General features: G+C 36.8%; 1 protein-coding gene across 2 annotated transcripts in view; it reads right to left on the minus strand.

Annotated features, from left to right (window-relative positions):
- The window catches only part of UBN2 (ubinuclein 2), a 66,888-nt gene that overhangs the window by 23,531 nt on the left and 29,729 nt on the right, over nucleotides 1-13,628 (minus strand). For both annotated transcript variants that reach the window (XM_030853960.2, XM_030853957.2), the window contains exons 4-7: nucleotides 11,938-12,075; nucleotides 10,926-11,029; nucleotides 8,411-8,900; nucleotides 3,379-3,449 (exon numbers count right to left, since the gene is read on the minus strand). In XM_030853960.2, the coding sequence (XP_030709820.1) occupies nucleotides 3,379-3,449; nucleotides 8,411-8,900; nucleotides 10,926-11,029; nucleotides 11,938-12,075 (803 nt within the window). The remainder of the gene's footprint in view (nucleotides 1-3,378; nucleotides 3,450-8,410; nucleotides 8,901-10,925; nucleotides 11,030-11,937; nucleotides 12,076-13,628) is intronic.

Consider the following 13,628-nt stretch of genomic DNA (forward strand, 5'->3'; position numbering starts at 1 on the left):
ACAAATAAGTAGTACAGAATTTCTTTTAGGTAGTAACAAACAAGCAAGGAGGCAGAGGCAGTGATTTTTTTCTCCTTTTACCTTTCCATGATTTCCTAGACAGTATTTTTCAAGGAAAAAAACAAACAAAACCATAAATCGTAATGCTATAAAAAATTTCAATGAATCTAGTTTAAGAGTAGAATTTATAACCCCAACAAGATGGCAAATAATTTTTTTGCTTCTTTTTTTTTTAATTGAGGTATACTTGATTTACAATACTGTGTTAGTTTCACATATACAGGAAAGTGTTTCAGTTTTATATATATATATATATAATTACTTTTTCAGATTCTTTTCCATTATAGGTTATTATGAGATATTTAATATAGACCCCTGTGCTATATGGTAGGTCCTTGTTGTTTATCTATTTTATATATAGTAGTGTGTATCCTAAACTCCTGGGAATTCCCTGGTGGTCCAGTGGTTAGGACTCCACGCTTCCACTGCAGGGGGCATGGGTTCGATCCTTGGTCGGGGAACTAAGATCCTGCAAGCTACACGATGCAGCCAAAAAAACCCACAAAAAACCTAAACTCCTAATTTTTTCCCCACCCCGCCCAAATAAGTTTTTGATGACAGGGGCAAAGTCTACATTTTTGGGTAAAGCACAGGAACTCCATTATTAACCAAAAACTCACTTCCTCAAAGAGACATCATACTTCCCCTCACCACCCTGCAACTGCTATACTAGAGTCACAGTTTCAGTGAATTCTTAGAGTATTTTTTCCTTAAAGGTGTTTGAAAAAATTACAGATTCAGAAGAGGTAAAGCCCTCCTGGCTACACGCACAGACTGTTTTATCCTTCTTTGTTTTCCTTATTGTGCCTCCACTGAACTAGATATTTAATAGTTTGTTCAATTTATTCCAGTTCTCCAGTTCCTGCTAAAAGGGTATTTAACCAAACAGTTACTTCAAAAAAAAAAAAGGGAAGAGTTTGTAATAGCCACCATATTCTCAGCAAGACAAGCCTACTGATAAACAATTGAGGTTTCTTCCAGATGGAAGACAGTATATCTGGCAGTTGCTACTGTAGAAAGATGAGAACAGATGTTAATTTGAAGGTCAAGACCAAACTGGGGCCCTTGGCAACAAACTATGTCCAAATCATCATGTTTTACTATAGAAGAAGGTGCAAACAGACGTAAATATTTTCACAAATATAAGGTGCATGCAAAGATTCAATTAACAGCTTTTGCGGAAGGAAAGAAACCCTGCCAGATCAAATGTACCCAACATTTACAACATACACTGCAATTTCAGAAACAAGGAAATGTGGAAAACTATACTCCTTAGAACTGACAGTTGAAAATTCTTGGTATTAGAGAAGCCAAATACAACAAAAGGATAAATAAAAAGAACTTTAAGGCCTATTAGAGCCAGAGGGTCAAATCAGAGGTTCATATGGAAGACAATCATTCCGGTCATGAGTCCTGTGTACAAACACTTGGTTAAATATTGTGGTTAGTTCTTTATTAAAAGTCAAGACTCTGGGTAGGAGGCATTCTAGGCTTGCCCCATTATAAAAGCTTAGTTAAAGCTGAAAATAGGGCTTCCCTGGTGGTGCAGTGGTTGAGAGCCTGCCTGCTGATGCAGGGGACACGGGTTCGCGACCCAGTCCGGGAAGATCCCACATGCTGCGGAGCGGCTGGGCCCCGTGAGCCATGGCCACTGAGCCTGCGCGTCCGGAGCCTGTGCTCCGCAACGGGAGAGGCCACAACAGTGAGAGGCCCACATAATGCAAAAAAAAAAAAAAAAAAAAAGAAGACAAGGGGGCATAAGAAAGTAGTCACTAAAAGGGAAAAAATTCAACTCTGAACACTAGGGCTTGTAGAATTAGAGGCACACTCTCAGTGAAATAAAAAGCAGATGAGCTCCAAGAAAACTAGAAGATTCGTTTTAAGACAGACATGGCAGGAATTAACAGAGATGCTTCTCTGAGATGTTATATCCCAAGGATGATTTTTTGATTCTCTCAGAAGAGAAAGAGTTGTCCCCTTACAGAAGAGTAAAATAAAAAAGGACTGTCTCAGTCACAGGAAAAAGATCTGATCTAGAAAACTTAGGGCTCTTAGGTTAAAAAAAAAAAAAAAAAAAAAAAGGAGATAGTCAGATCCCAGATTTTGGAATCTGGGACAGCTCTGATGAGTAATGGTTACACTGTTCATTGAATCTAAGGTTTAAAAGGGAGCTAGGTAAAAGGAGGTGGAACAGACAGGAAGCACCTGCAGGCAGACAGAATAAATCTGAAAACCCCTGGCTAAAATAAAGAATAGGAACAAGAAATTCCTGTCTCCATGCTACTAGCATACTAGGTTATGTGTTTTATGAGTCCATGGAGACCAAAATGATTTTTTACGTACTTCAGGAGAATGAGAGATTGCATTAATTAAAATAGTTATCAAAACCAATAAGCTAATCCAACCTTTATATCTCATGAGAAACTATCTCCATTATATATTTAAAAGACAGGAATCGTCGTATTGGAAACACTGCCTTGTTTCTTTGTATATGATGCTACTGAACCACCAAAAGTAGGCATACATTATTTTCATCAGAGAGGAATTTGCTGCTTTTCCCAGGACCACTTCCTTTTTGCCCATTTCTGCTTGTAGCCAATTATATACTCAATTTCTGGAACCATGGTCAAAATTTATAAGCCTTATAAGGTTTATAAGTACAGCTTATGTGACCATAGTCTTAGAACGTGCAACTTCATTAATGTTAAACTCTAGCTAAGGTTGAAAATTATCACTAATTTAAATACAATTTATATCATAAACCAGCTTTCACCCTTTCCTTTCCAACTTAACATCTGTCTTCTCCACACTGCCTCCGTCCTACCCCACAAAAATGATTCTTCATTAAACCACACTTTCCATTTGGCTATAAATGTCTGTATGAATTATAATAAACCTCACTGGATACTAATGGAATTATTTTCCCCACATCTGAATCAAAGTAGAAGGAAAGTACACCAAATTTAATACAAACAATCAGAACTGTCCCAGAAAGATATTTTCACATAACGTGACAAAGAATGCATTTAAATCTAGGATAATATTCAACCCATACAGCAGTCACTTGCTCTGGCAGTTATAACACTGGAAGCTTTGATTATCATAAGGGGTCCCGGAGAACCAATGTATGTAGAAGCATCGTTTTGCTAAGAAACAAATGTTAATCACACATGCTGTGAGGCCAAAAGGGAAGAGCTAATGCATGAGACTAGCCAACCACTCAGCATCTGTACCTCAAAGGCCTACTATATTTTTTAATGACTTCTTAAGGTTTAAATAATTTTCAAGGTTTCTTAATCAAAGAAGAAAATTACTTACTCCAGAAGAATATTATTCATATCCTGTGTAAAGAATTTTTTCCTTCCTTCTTCATCAAAAAGTTTGGCAGCCTAGAGAAACACAAGATTGTCAATATAACTCTCAATAAACACATTACACATTATACGCTTCCATATCTATTTACTTAGAATAAGCTCCTTGAGGGTGGGGCTATGATTAACTTCACTTTGTCCCAGCTTATTACCTGGCATGAGCAGGCAATGAAACAGTGCTGAAACAAAATTTAGCATACATAACATTCTTCCCTGTTATGTCTGTATTTCATTTTTCTGAATTTTCCTAAATTTAAAAAGTTACACAGGGGCTTCCCTGATGGCACAGTGATTAAGAATCTGCCTGCCAATGCAGGGGACATGGGTTTGAGCCCTGGTCCGGGAAGATCCCTGGTCCGTGGAGCAACTAAGCCCATGCGCCAACAACTACCGAGCCTGCACTCTAGATCCCGTGAGCCACAACTACTGAGCCCGTGTGCCACAACTACTGAAGCCCACACGCCTAGAGCCCATGCTCTGCAACAAGAGAAGTCACTGCAATAAGAAGGCTGCGCACTGCAACGAAGAGTAGCCCCCGCTTGCAGCAACTAGAGAAAGCCCGCATGCAGCAACAAAGACCCAACGCAGCCAAAAATAAATAAAATAAATAAATTTATATTTTTAAAAGTTACACATATAAGACTTTTTATGGGTGCTATGGGTGTCTTGTGTATTTTGAGTATCTGTAAGGTTTGTTTATCAATTCTTGCTGTGATCTCCAAGATAAGAGAAAGCAGATGTCTCATTTTCTACAAGACAATACTGTCCAACGTGTCTGATATTCTATATATTATACTCATTACCATGTTTAATCTTCATAACAGCCAGTGGCATTGGTATTATAGCTCCCATTTTACAAACAAGGAACCTAAATCTTACAGAAGTTACATGATAATGCCCCCAAATCACACCGCTAGTAAGTGGTGAATCCAGGACTCAGACCAGAAGCTTTCTGACCTCAACTGTACAACAGTGTCACCCTGTACAAAGATACTCAGCTTACTGCAGCCAGTCTGGGTTCTACCTAATTACTAACAATGAAAAAATTAGCCACAGTCATTATCAAGGGATAAGCAACAATTAATTCAATGAGGATAAGAATAATTTCATCACTGTGTTTGTCATCTTAGCCAGTTTAACAGAAACAAAGAGTATGCAAACCAAGACACTGTACCATAAGCAAAATTTACTGGGGAAATAACAAAAGATAGTTTATCTTGAGATGCCCAAGATGTAAGACATCGAGAGGCCTGATCCAATAACCTGAGCAAGCCACATGCTGACTCTGTCAGTCGGCAGATTGATAATTTTACACTGTTTGACAACATCACATTCTGTAAATAGAGGAGGACAATTTCTGAGATGTGCCTCAGTGCTTCTTAGAAAGGATGAAGACTGGGTATGTGTAGGGAGAAGAAATATAGGAAGAAAGCCAGAATGGAAACTAAACTTCAAGAAAGAGAATCAAAAGAACTCAAGAGGCTGAACAGTGGAAGATATGTTACAAAGTGAGAAAAGAGCAACAAGAAGAAAGTCCTTATCAGACAGATATGAGCATTTTAGGCAACAATGAATTCTCATCTCCTGAAGAACAAAATACCATCTCCTATTTCAAAGAAAAAAATACAGAGAATTCACAGATACTAATAAGTGAAATGAATCTTCTTATTGATAATTTCCTACTAAGAGGTTAGGAAGTAGCTGTTCTAATCCTAGCATGGCTACTACAGAAAGAGTTTTTAGTATATGAGATATAACAGCACCTTACAAGATTGAAACACACTCATTACTAATCAATTCTGTTTATTAAGTGAATATGAATGGCATACAACACAGTGGACGGAGTGCAAGTTATGAAGCATGATGGTCCTGCCTTTAAATGCTGACTTTGCATCAAGCCTCACCCATTTAAAAATTATGTGGCCTTGGGAAATTGCTTTAACCTTTCTGAACCTTAGTTTCCTCATCTATTAAATGGAAGAATACTACCTACCTCACATAATTGTTGGAGGATTAGACTCCACAGTATATACAGCATTCTAAGCCTAGTCAGGGAACTGTCTCCTGAACAATAAATGATGTCTTGTGAAGCTGTGGGTCCCAGGAGCACTGCACTCAATACAAGGTATAGGTTTTTGCTAAACAAATAATAGCTGTTATTATTAATTATATATTGAAAAACCTGGATTACATCCCTAGCACTTTTTATTTAAAACATAAAAGAAACTAAAGATTTTAGGGGCAACATGGGATAGCAAAAAGCATGTACTATTGAGTCAGGTGAACCCCTGTGTTTAAATTCAGGCTCCACCACTTACTAGTTGTGTGGACTGACCAAGCTATTTAACCTACCTCCACTTAAGTTTGTTAACCATAAAAAGGAAATAATACCTACACTTCATACATAAAGTGGTTAAGAATAGTAAATAAAAAACCTATTTGATTAATAAAATGATTGTATACTTTTCAAAAAATAAGCACAGAAAATAGCAAAAGAATGAAAAACAAAGGAGGGGGAGGGAACAATAAAACAGAATATAAAGGAAAATGACAGAATAAAGATGAATTATATATCATTATCATTATAACAGTGGTAGGTAAGATAAAATCTTAAAGAGAAAATCTTAAAAAAGACTCAGATGAGGTCGATAAACAAATTTCCATTTACATGCTGTCTATAAGAGAAAGAGCTAAAATAAGTCAAAAAATAAAAGAATTCAAAAAAAAAAGAGCTAAAATGAAGGTAAATGATGGAAAAAGCTATACCATGCAAAAATAAAGAGAAAGGAGTCTACAGTAAAATCAGACAAAACTGAATTCAAGGTGAAAAGCATTAATAGCACAGAAAGGGTCACCTTCAAGTGATAAATATCACAACAGAGATCTAGCCATTAAGAATTTTATGGGCCAACAAACAATACAGCATAGAAATAAACAAAGCAGAGGACTTCCCTGGTGGCACAGTGGTTAAGAATCCACCTGCCAATGCAGGGGACACAGGTTCGAGCCCTGGTCCGGGAAGATCCCTCATGCCACAGAGCAACTAAGCCCATGCACCACAACTACTGAAACCTGCGTGCCACAACTACTGAAGCCCGCATGCCTAGAGCCTGTGCTCTGCAACAAACAGAAACCATTGCAACAAGAAGCCCATACACCGCAATGAAGAGTAGACCACACTCGCCGCAACTAGAGAAAGCCCACGCGCAGCAACGAAGACACAGTGCAGCCAAAAAAAATTAAATAAATAAAATAAAAATAGCTCATGAGTAAAATAAAAGATACTTAGAAATAAATGACAGTGAAAATCTTACCAAAAAAAGTAAAGAAAACAAAGCAAAAACTATGGTAAATACAAGTTATAACCTAAAAAACACTGGCAATGAGATACTTGAGCACAACTCTCTAAGTCCTGAACTAATAAATAAAGTACCTTAAAATAAGTAAAAATGTAAGAGAATTTAATAAGCCACAACCTCAGAAGAAATGCTAAAGAACAAAAACAGAAAAAAGAATAGAACTGATAAACAGAATCCATGAGTCAGTTGTTGGAAAAATTAGATAAATCTCTCTCTTCCCTAATTCAGAAAGAGTTAAGAGAAATAAATACAACATAGAGATTAATAAATTTAAGATGTGATTTAAATGGTTACTATAACCCTAGAAGAAAGACACAACTTGTAGAATAATCCACACATTATACTTCGACTAACAATTATTTTTAATAACAACATATTTGCAAATGCATGGATTAAAATCCAGAAAAATTAGTTTAATAGTCGTTATCCCTGTTGGGGGTGGGGAATGTCTGATTATGGGGCATCTTTCCCTAAGTATAAAATACAATCGGGGGCTTCCCTGGTGGCGCAGTGGTTGGGGGTCTGCCTGCCGATGCAAGGGATGCAGGTTTGTGCCCTGGTCCGGGAGGATCCCACGTACCGCGGAGCGGCTGCGCCCGTGAGCCATGGCCGCTGAGCCTGCGCGTCTGGAGCCTGTTGCTCCGTGGTGGGAGAGGCCACAGCGGTGAGAGGCCCACGTACCGCAAAAAAAAAATAATTATATATATATATATATATATATATATATATATATATATATATATATATAAAATTGGGACTTCCCTGGTGGTCCAGTGGTTAAGAATCTGCCTTCCAATGCAGGGGATGAGGGTTCGATCCCTAGTCAGGGAACCAAGATCCCACAGGCCTTGGGGCCACTAAGCCCGCACCGCAACTAGAGAAGGCCGAGAGCCACAAGGAAGACCCAGTGAAGCCAAAAAAAAAAAAAAAAATTATATTGAGTGTACAACTTCTGTAATCAGGAGAAAAAAAAAGAGGACTAAAACATGGCATGGGTTCAAACAAACATGCTAAAGTAATTAAAAAAGGGCATTTTAAGCAAGGTTTGAAACATTTTAAGTCAAAATTATATTTCCCTGAGATTAAAGGGAGAAGTGTACTGACATACCTGGATTTGCAGCTAGTTAAATAAAGATTATGTACCCAAGTCAATCGGGAGAGGAATCTACTGTGAAATGCTAAAATCTCAACTCTTAAAAGTTTGTCTAGTGAGAACACAATGTATGCTTACTAAAGCTGCTGATTAGCTGGTAAGGATTAGCTGGTAAAATCGATTGCAGAATAACTAGTTGTTAACAACAGTTGGGACCAAGTTCAAGTACACTTCTGCATTGTTACTATTTGTTCCTACCTTTCTTCTATTTTCTTTACATGACTATGTATATATTTATGAAACCTATGCAGAAAAATATAAAGTGAAGTGAGATAATAAAACAACCAACTTTTATCCATGTTATAACTATATTTAAAAGAAAAAGACTATGCATAGAGCCAATGCTTAAAAGGAAATATAGAAAATAAAGTTACTTCTAAGTAGTTAGGATTATAGGTTATTATTTTTGCCTGAAAGTAATTATTGTTATGTTTGTGCAGCAAACACAAGAAAATTATCACACTTACTACACGGAGGTCTTCGATACGTTTTTCAAGAAGGACAGGCAGACCCTCTGGGAGTGTAGGTACCACCTTGGGCATAACTTGAGAGGCATAGGTTGGCTGGGTGGTGTTTCCATTCTCTCCTCCTGACTCAGACAGGGGGCTACCATTAGAAGCAGCATCCAGTAATCTGTCAAAGTCAAAATCATCTAGCATCTCTAGGGCATTTTCAGCTTCCTGAAATAGTTCATGTTCATTTGTGCTAACAAAAATGGGGAGGTCCGGATCAGCACTATTCAGATTTAAGTCCGAGACATCATTCCCCAATGCCACAGCAGCAGAGGGGGTTTTATGCAGAGAGGAGGTCGAGAAGTTCACTGGGACTTTAGGGTTAGACTCCTTCCTTAATGCATCCTTCTCTTTTTGAAATTTTCTTATCATGGCAGCTAGAGAAAGAGAATCTTTATAACGTTTCTTCTTTTTTTCAGATTTGTGTGAATTTAGAGCCACAACTCTGTGAAGAAAAAAGTGATCAGTTAGGCTATGTATGATTTTAAAGGTTAAAACCCCAATAAGCAGGCACAGAATTAAAATAATCATTTGATAGGTGAGGAAGCAAATTTGTTACTAAATTACACTTTTACAACGGCATCTTCATCATCATCTGGATTGTCACTTATGAAAGGCAGGTGAATGGCCATTAGAGTGAAGAAAACGAAATAACGTCAACAGAAATAAACAAAACTGAATAGAGCTCTGGTTTATTAAGTATACGAAGTTAGGGAATTCCCTGGCGGTCCATTGGTTAGGACTCCTTACTTTCACTGCCAAGGACGCAGGTTCAATCCCTGGTCGTGCATCTAAGATCCCGCAAGCCCCTCAGCGTGGCCAAAATAAAAAAAATAAAAGGAAATGAAAGTATACGAAGTTAAACTTACTACTCTGTTTGGAATGTTCATTCTTTAGCACATCTATAAAGTAGGCACCTAAAGAATTAACGAAGTAAAGAAATGCACTTTTGCTGAAAACAGAGTTGATTACAACCAGAGAAACCTACATAATACACCTTCACACTGGTACCCCAGGTGGTTTGTGCTACAAACTGCCAAAGAAGTGCAAAATGTCTGTGTCAATCTGTGAGCCTTCATTCATTACCATGTCTTCTATCCAGACCCTATTCTATCTGCTACTACCTTCTGATCATTTTTCACTTTCCATTCTAGGAACAGCGTTCTGAGGCTTTCGGATAGATACGTGTAATTTTCAATGACAACTTTCTCCCTATAGGGACTAAGAGGAAAGGGTGGTCTCTGTTTAGCTATCACCTTCTCTAAAAAATCTTTTCTAAATTTTATGGCTTATATGCTTCTACGTGCACTACAGAACCTAAAAGATCATAAGTGCCTTACAGGTAGGCCAGTGTTTCATTTACTGTTATATATCCGAAACCCAGACAGTGTCTGGTACACAGTAAGCACTTAGTAAATATTTGCTGAATGAAATCAGTTTACAAATTTGAGAAAATGATAAATTCAATAAAAGGCATTACTTACAGGTTTTGTTCATAAAGAAGTTTACTTGTAAATAATGAATATTTAAAACAACCAGTAGTAATATTTTTTTTTCTTAATAATTTCTTAATGACTCAGGGATCACTATAATCTCATGTTTAGGAGGGGATAAATACCTCCCTATATCAACTCTGGAGATACTGACAGCCCCCAATTCAGATGTACCTCCTCTGCTAAGGAGGGGAGGAAAACCCAGCCTCTCACAAGTTTTTGTCCCTTGACTCTACCTTGACTCTACAAAAAAAGCCATAGAGAAGTAGAGACAAATGGTAGCTTTATGACTGCAAGGTACAAACATTTATTCTTAGGACTTTTTTTTCTTTTCTTTTTCTTTCTTTCTTTTTGTTCGTGATTGTGCCTCGCGGCTTGCGGGATCTTGGTTCCCCACCAGGGATCAGGAATTTCACCCAGGCCCCAGCAGTGAAAGTGCTGAGTCCTAACCACTGTACCGCCAGGGAATTCCCTCTTATGACTTAATAAGGCTTTTGAGAAATTCTACTTGGTTTTTTAGAGGCCATATCATTACCTAGTCACAAGCGTTAAGAATAGCTAAATAAAATCAATGACTTTTTAAAAAATATTAAAACAACCATAAACCGTTTATACAAAGACTACGGCCAATTGTCAATCCCCAGGCATCTAAGCTCAGTTTTAGTACAAGAAAATTAAAATAACATGTTCAATGTTTGTACCATCTCTTCAAACTGGTTCCTGTTGATAAAATGTTGTAATGAGCAAAATACTTAACAAATTTGTAAATCTGATCTAAAACACCTTAATCTCTAAGATGACTTCTACTTATTAATAAATATTATTAAAATATAAGTTGATAGGTCACTGACATTTATAAATACTGTATTAAATTAGACCCAGCTAAACTGAACTAATTAATGCTAAATATATCTTTCTAAAAGGAGAGTTTGTCATGCTACAACACTAGTTCCCTCATTATGTCTAATTTCACATACCCCAGTTGTTTCGGTACTTTTTTCCTTGGCTTCTTCTCCTTTTCCCCTTCCTCTTTCCGCTTCCGCTTCTTCATCTCAATATCATCTTCTTTCATTTTGGGAATCTACAAAATGATTAAATGCATAACTTACCTAAGTATTACTGCTTTACTTGCTGATGTTATCAATCCAGCATCCAGGGCAAGTGGTTTTTCTCAAATTTCAGGGCACATAAGAATTGCTTGTTAAAAATGCAGATTCTTTGGGTCCATGAGAACTCCCACCCCTGGTTTTGGTTCAGTTAAAGGTTTGGTAGAGGCTTTTTGGGTTTTTGTTTTGTTTTGTTTTGTTTTTTTGCGGTACGCGGGCCTCTCACTGTTGTGGCCTCTCCCGTTGTGGAGCACAGGCTCCAGACGCGCAGGCTCAGCGGCCATGGCTCAAGGGCTTAGTTGCTCCGTGTCATGTGGGATCTTCTTGGACCAGGGCACAAACCCGTGTCCCCTGCATCGGGCAGGCGGACTCTCAACCACTGCACCACCAGGGAAGCCCTAATCTGCATTTTTAACAAACATTTTGGTGATTCTGGTACAAATATGTCTTTGGCTCACACTTCAAGGAACGCTTATCTGAGGACATTCTATTAATTTCCCAAATACAATATATATATTCTATAAAATTTGCTTTACATCTTAGGAAAAGTAACAGCTATTAACAGTCATTTCCATATCAAGTCTTAACGTATCCTAAAACCTCAACCTTATCCAGAAACAGATTATTAGACTAGATATGGAGAGAGAAGTTTTAAAAGAAAGTATTATATTAGAATTATAATAGAATTTTATGATATAAAAATAAATTTCCCCATATCTACATAATTTTACTTTAAAGCATGTAATTAACTATAAATTCATTAAACAATGGTTAGCATTTTACTTTTCCTTATATTCACAGCTGTAAAGTACAAGTAAAAATCAAAAAATATATCCTTTTAATTGAATGCTCTCATTACTGTTCCAATGTTGGATAAACTCACTTTGGGTGGCTTGTGCTTTTGGTTGTCTGTAATATCTTCTTCTTCAGTATCTGAAGCTTGGCGAAACTGGAGAGTGCCAGTGTTGATATAAAACCCTCCATATTTTGTTGTTAGAGAAGCAGGAACTAATTCGTCATACTAGGTTTAAAAAAAAGGCTTCAGATATATCTTATCTTTAATTCTATAAATATGTCAAAGAAATTCAATCACCATGTCAGAATCTTCCTTAAATCTTAACTGCAAAACTAACTGCAATGAGGATGTTTGTGAATAAATAAAGAAAAAGTTACTATCTGGAATAGAAATGAGTTCTGATCATTCAATATTTAAGAAATGAACTTCTGGAATGCTGAAGCAGATTCTAAATGTATCATCTGCCGAGAAAAATTGAAGGATCACTGCTATTCTTAATGACAAATGATTCTGATGAGAAACTGAAACAAGTTAAAACAAATGACTGAATGTCCAGGCAGCAAATGAACTTCATTTCTTACCATATTGGTATATAATTTTATTCATAAAGAGATTATAAAAAATAAAGGTTATTTCTTCTGCCTTAGCTCTAAGCTTTTAAGTAGGGAATATTTTTTAAACATATAAAAGAAAAATAGCATATATATATGTTTTAAAGGGAAGTAGAAAAAGAACTGCCCTGTTCGGTAAGCATACACCGAGGGCCCATAGTGAGCGAGGCACTTGGCTTCGAAAAAGAGACTCAAATTGTCTAAATCAGTCTGAATGTACTCTAAGCCTAGATTTTAAGGTTTATCATTATCTCACCTGATGAAGATGAAGAAAAAACAATCATTAAATGGAAGGCCAGTCTTAACTAAACGAAGATGTTCATGGCAGAAGAGAAAAAAAGGAACTACTTATCTAACAAAAGCAAGATACCTGCTACCGGGTTCCCCAGAACTCTATTTAAGGGTTTTCTTCATATTACATAATTAGTCTTTAAGAAAGTCATATTTGTAAGGAAAATTCTTTGCCATGGGCAAAAAATATACAGAACATATTAGTTATTCTAAAAATATTAAGGCTAAGTATAAAAGTTATGATTTTAACCTGTATCATTTTAAATTACATGGAAAATGGAAAAAGAAAGAATGTACATTTAATCATATTGAATCAAAAAGGAATGAAGTTAGAAAAAGAAAAAAGGAATGAACTCCTTTCTTGTCGCTCCACTTGAGGGGCTACTACTGTACAAAGACCCACAGGCAAGACCTTCAGAAAGGGCCCAGTACTATCTGCAAGTAAAGGAGTGATGTGAGGAGTAAAGGATTAAAAGTGAAAAGGCTCTGTAGTAATTATTTTGAAAATGTGTCATTATGATAAGATAAATACACCTGTACTTTTTGCTTACATATACTTGTATACTGCTTTATAATTTTCAATGCTTCTTCATATAAATTATTTCACTTGATCTTCCTGATACCCTTTTGAGGTAAGGAAAATAAATATTCCCATTTTATAAGTGAAAACCAAATTCAGAGAGGTTAAGAATCTTGCCAGAGTACTTTTATTAGTTTATGGCAGAGTCACTGACTGTTTCCCAGCCCATCCACTATACCAAGCAGCATCTCATGTGGAAAACACACTCATCACTAGGTTACCAGGCAATGTGGATGTTCAATGTCTGTCTTCTGCAGTATTCTGCTGAGCTTTCCCTATCAGAACACTTTTCAGGA

The sequence above is a fragment of the Globicephala melas genome, chromosome 9 (genome assembly GCF_963455315.2).
Source record: "Globicephala melas chromosome 9, mGloMel1.2, whole genome shotgun sequence".
Taxonomy (NCBI): Eukaryota; Metazoa; Chordata; class Mammalia; order Artiodactyla; family Delphinidae; genus Globicephala; species Globicephala melas.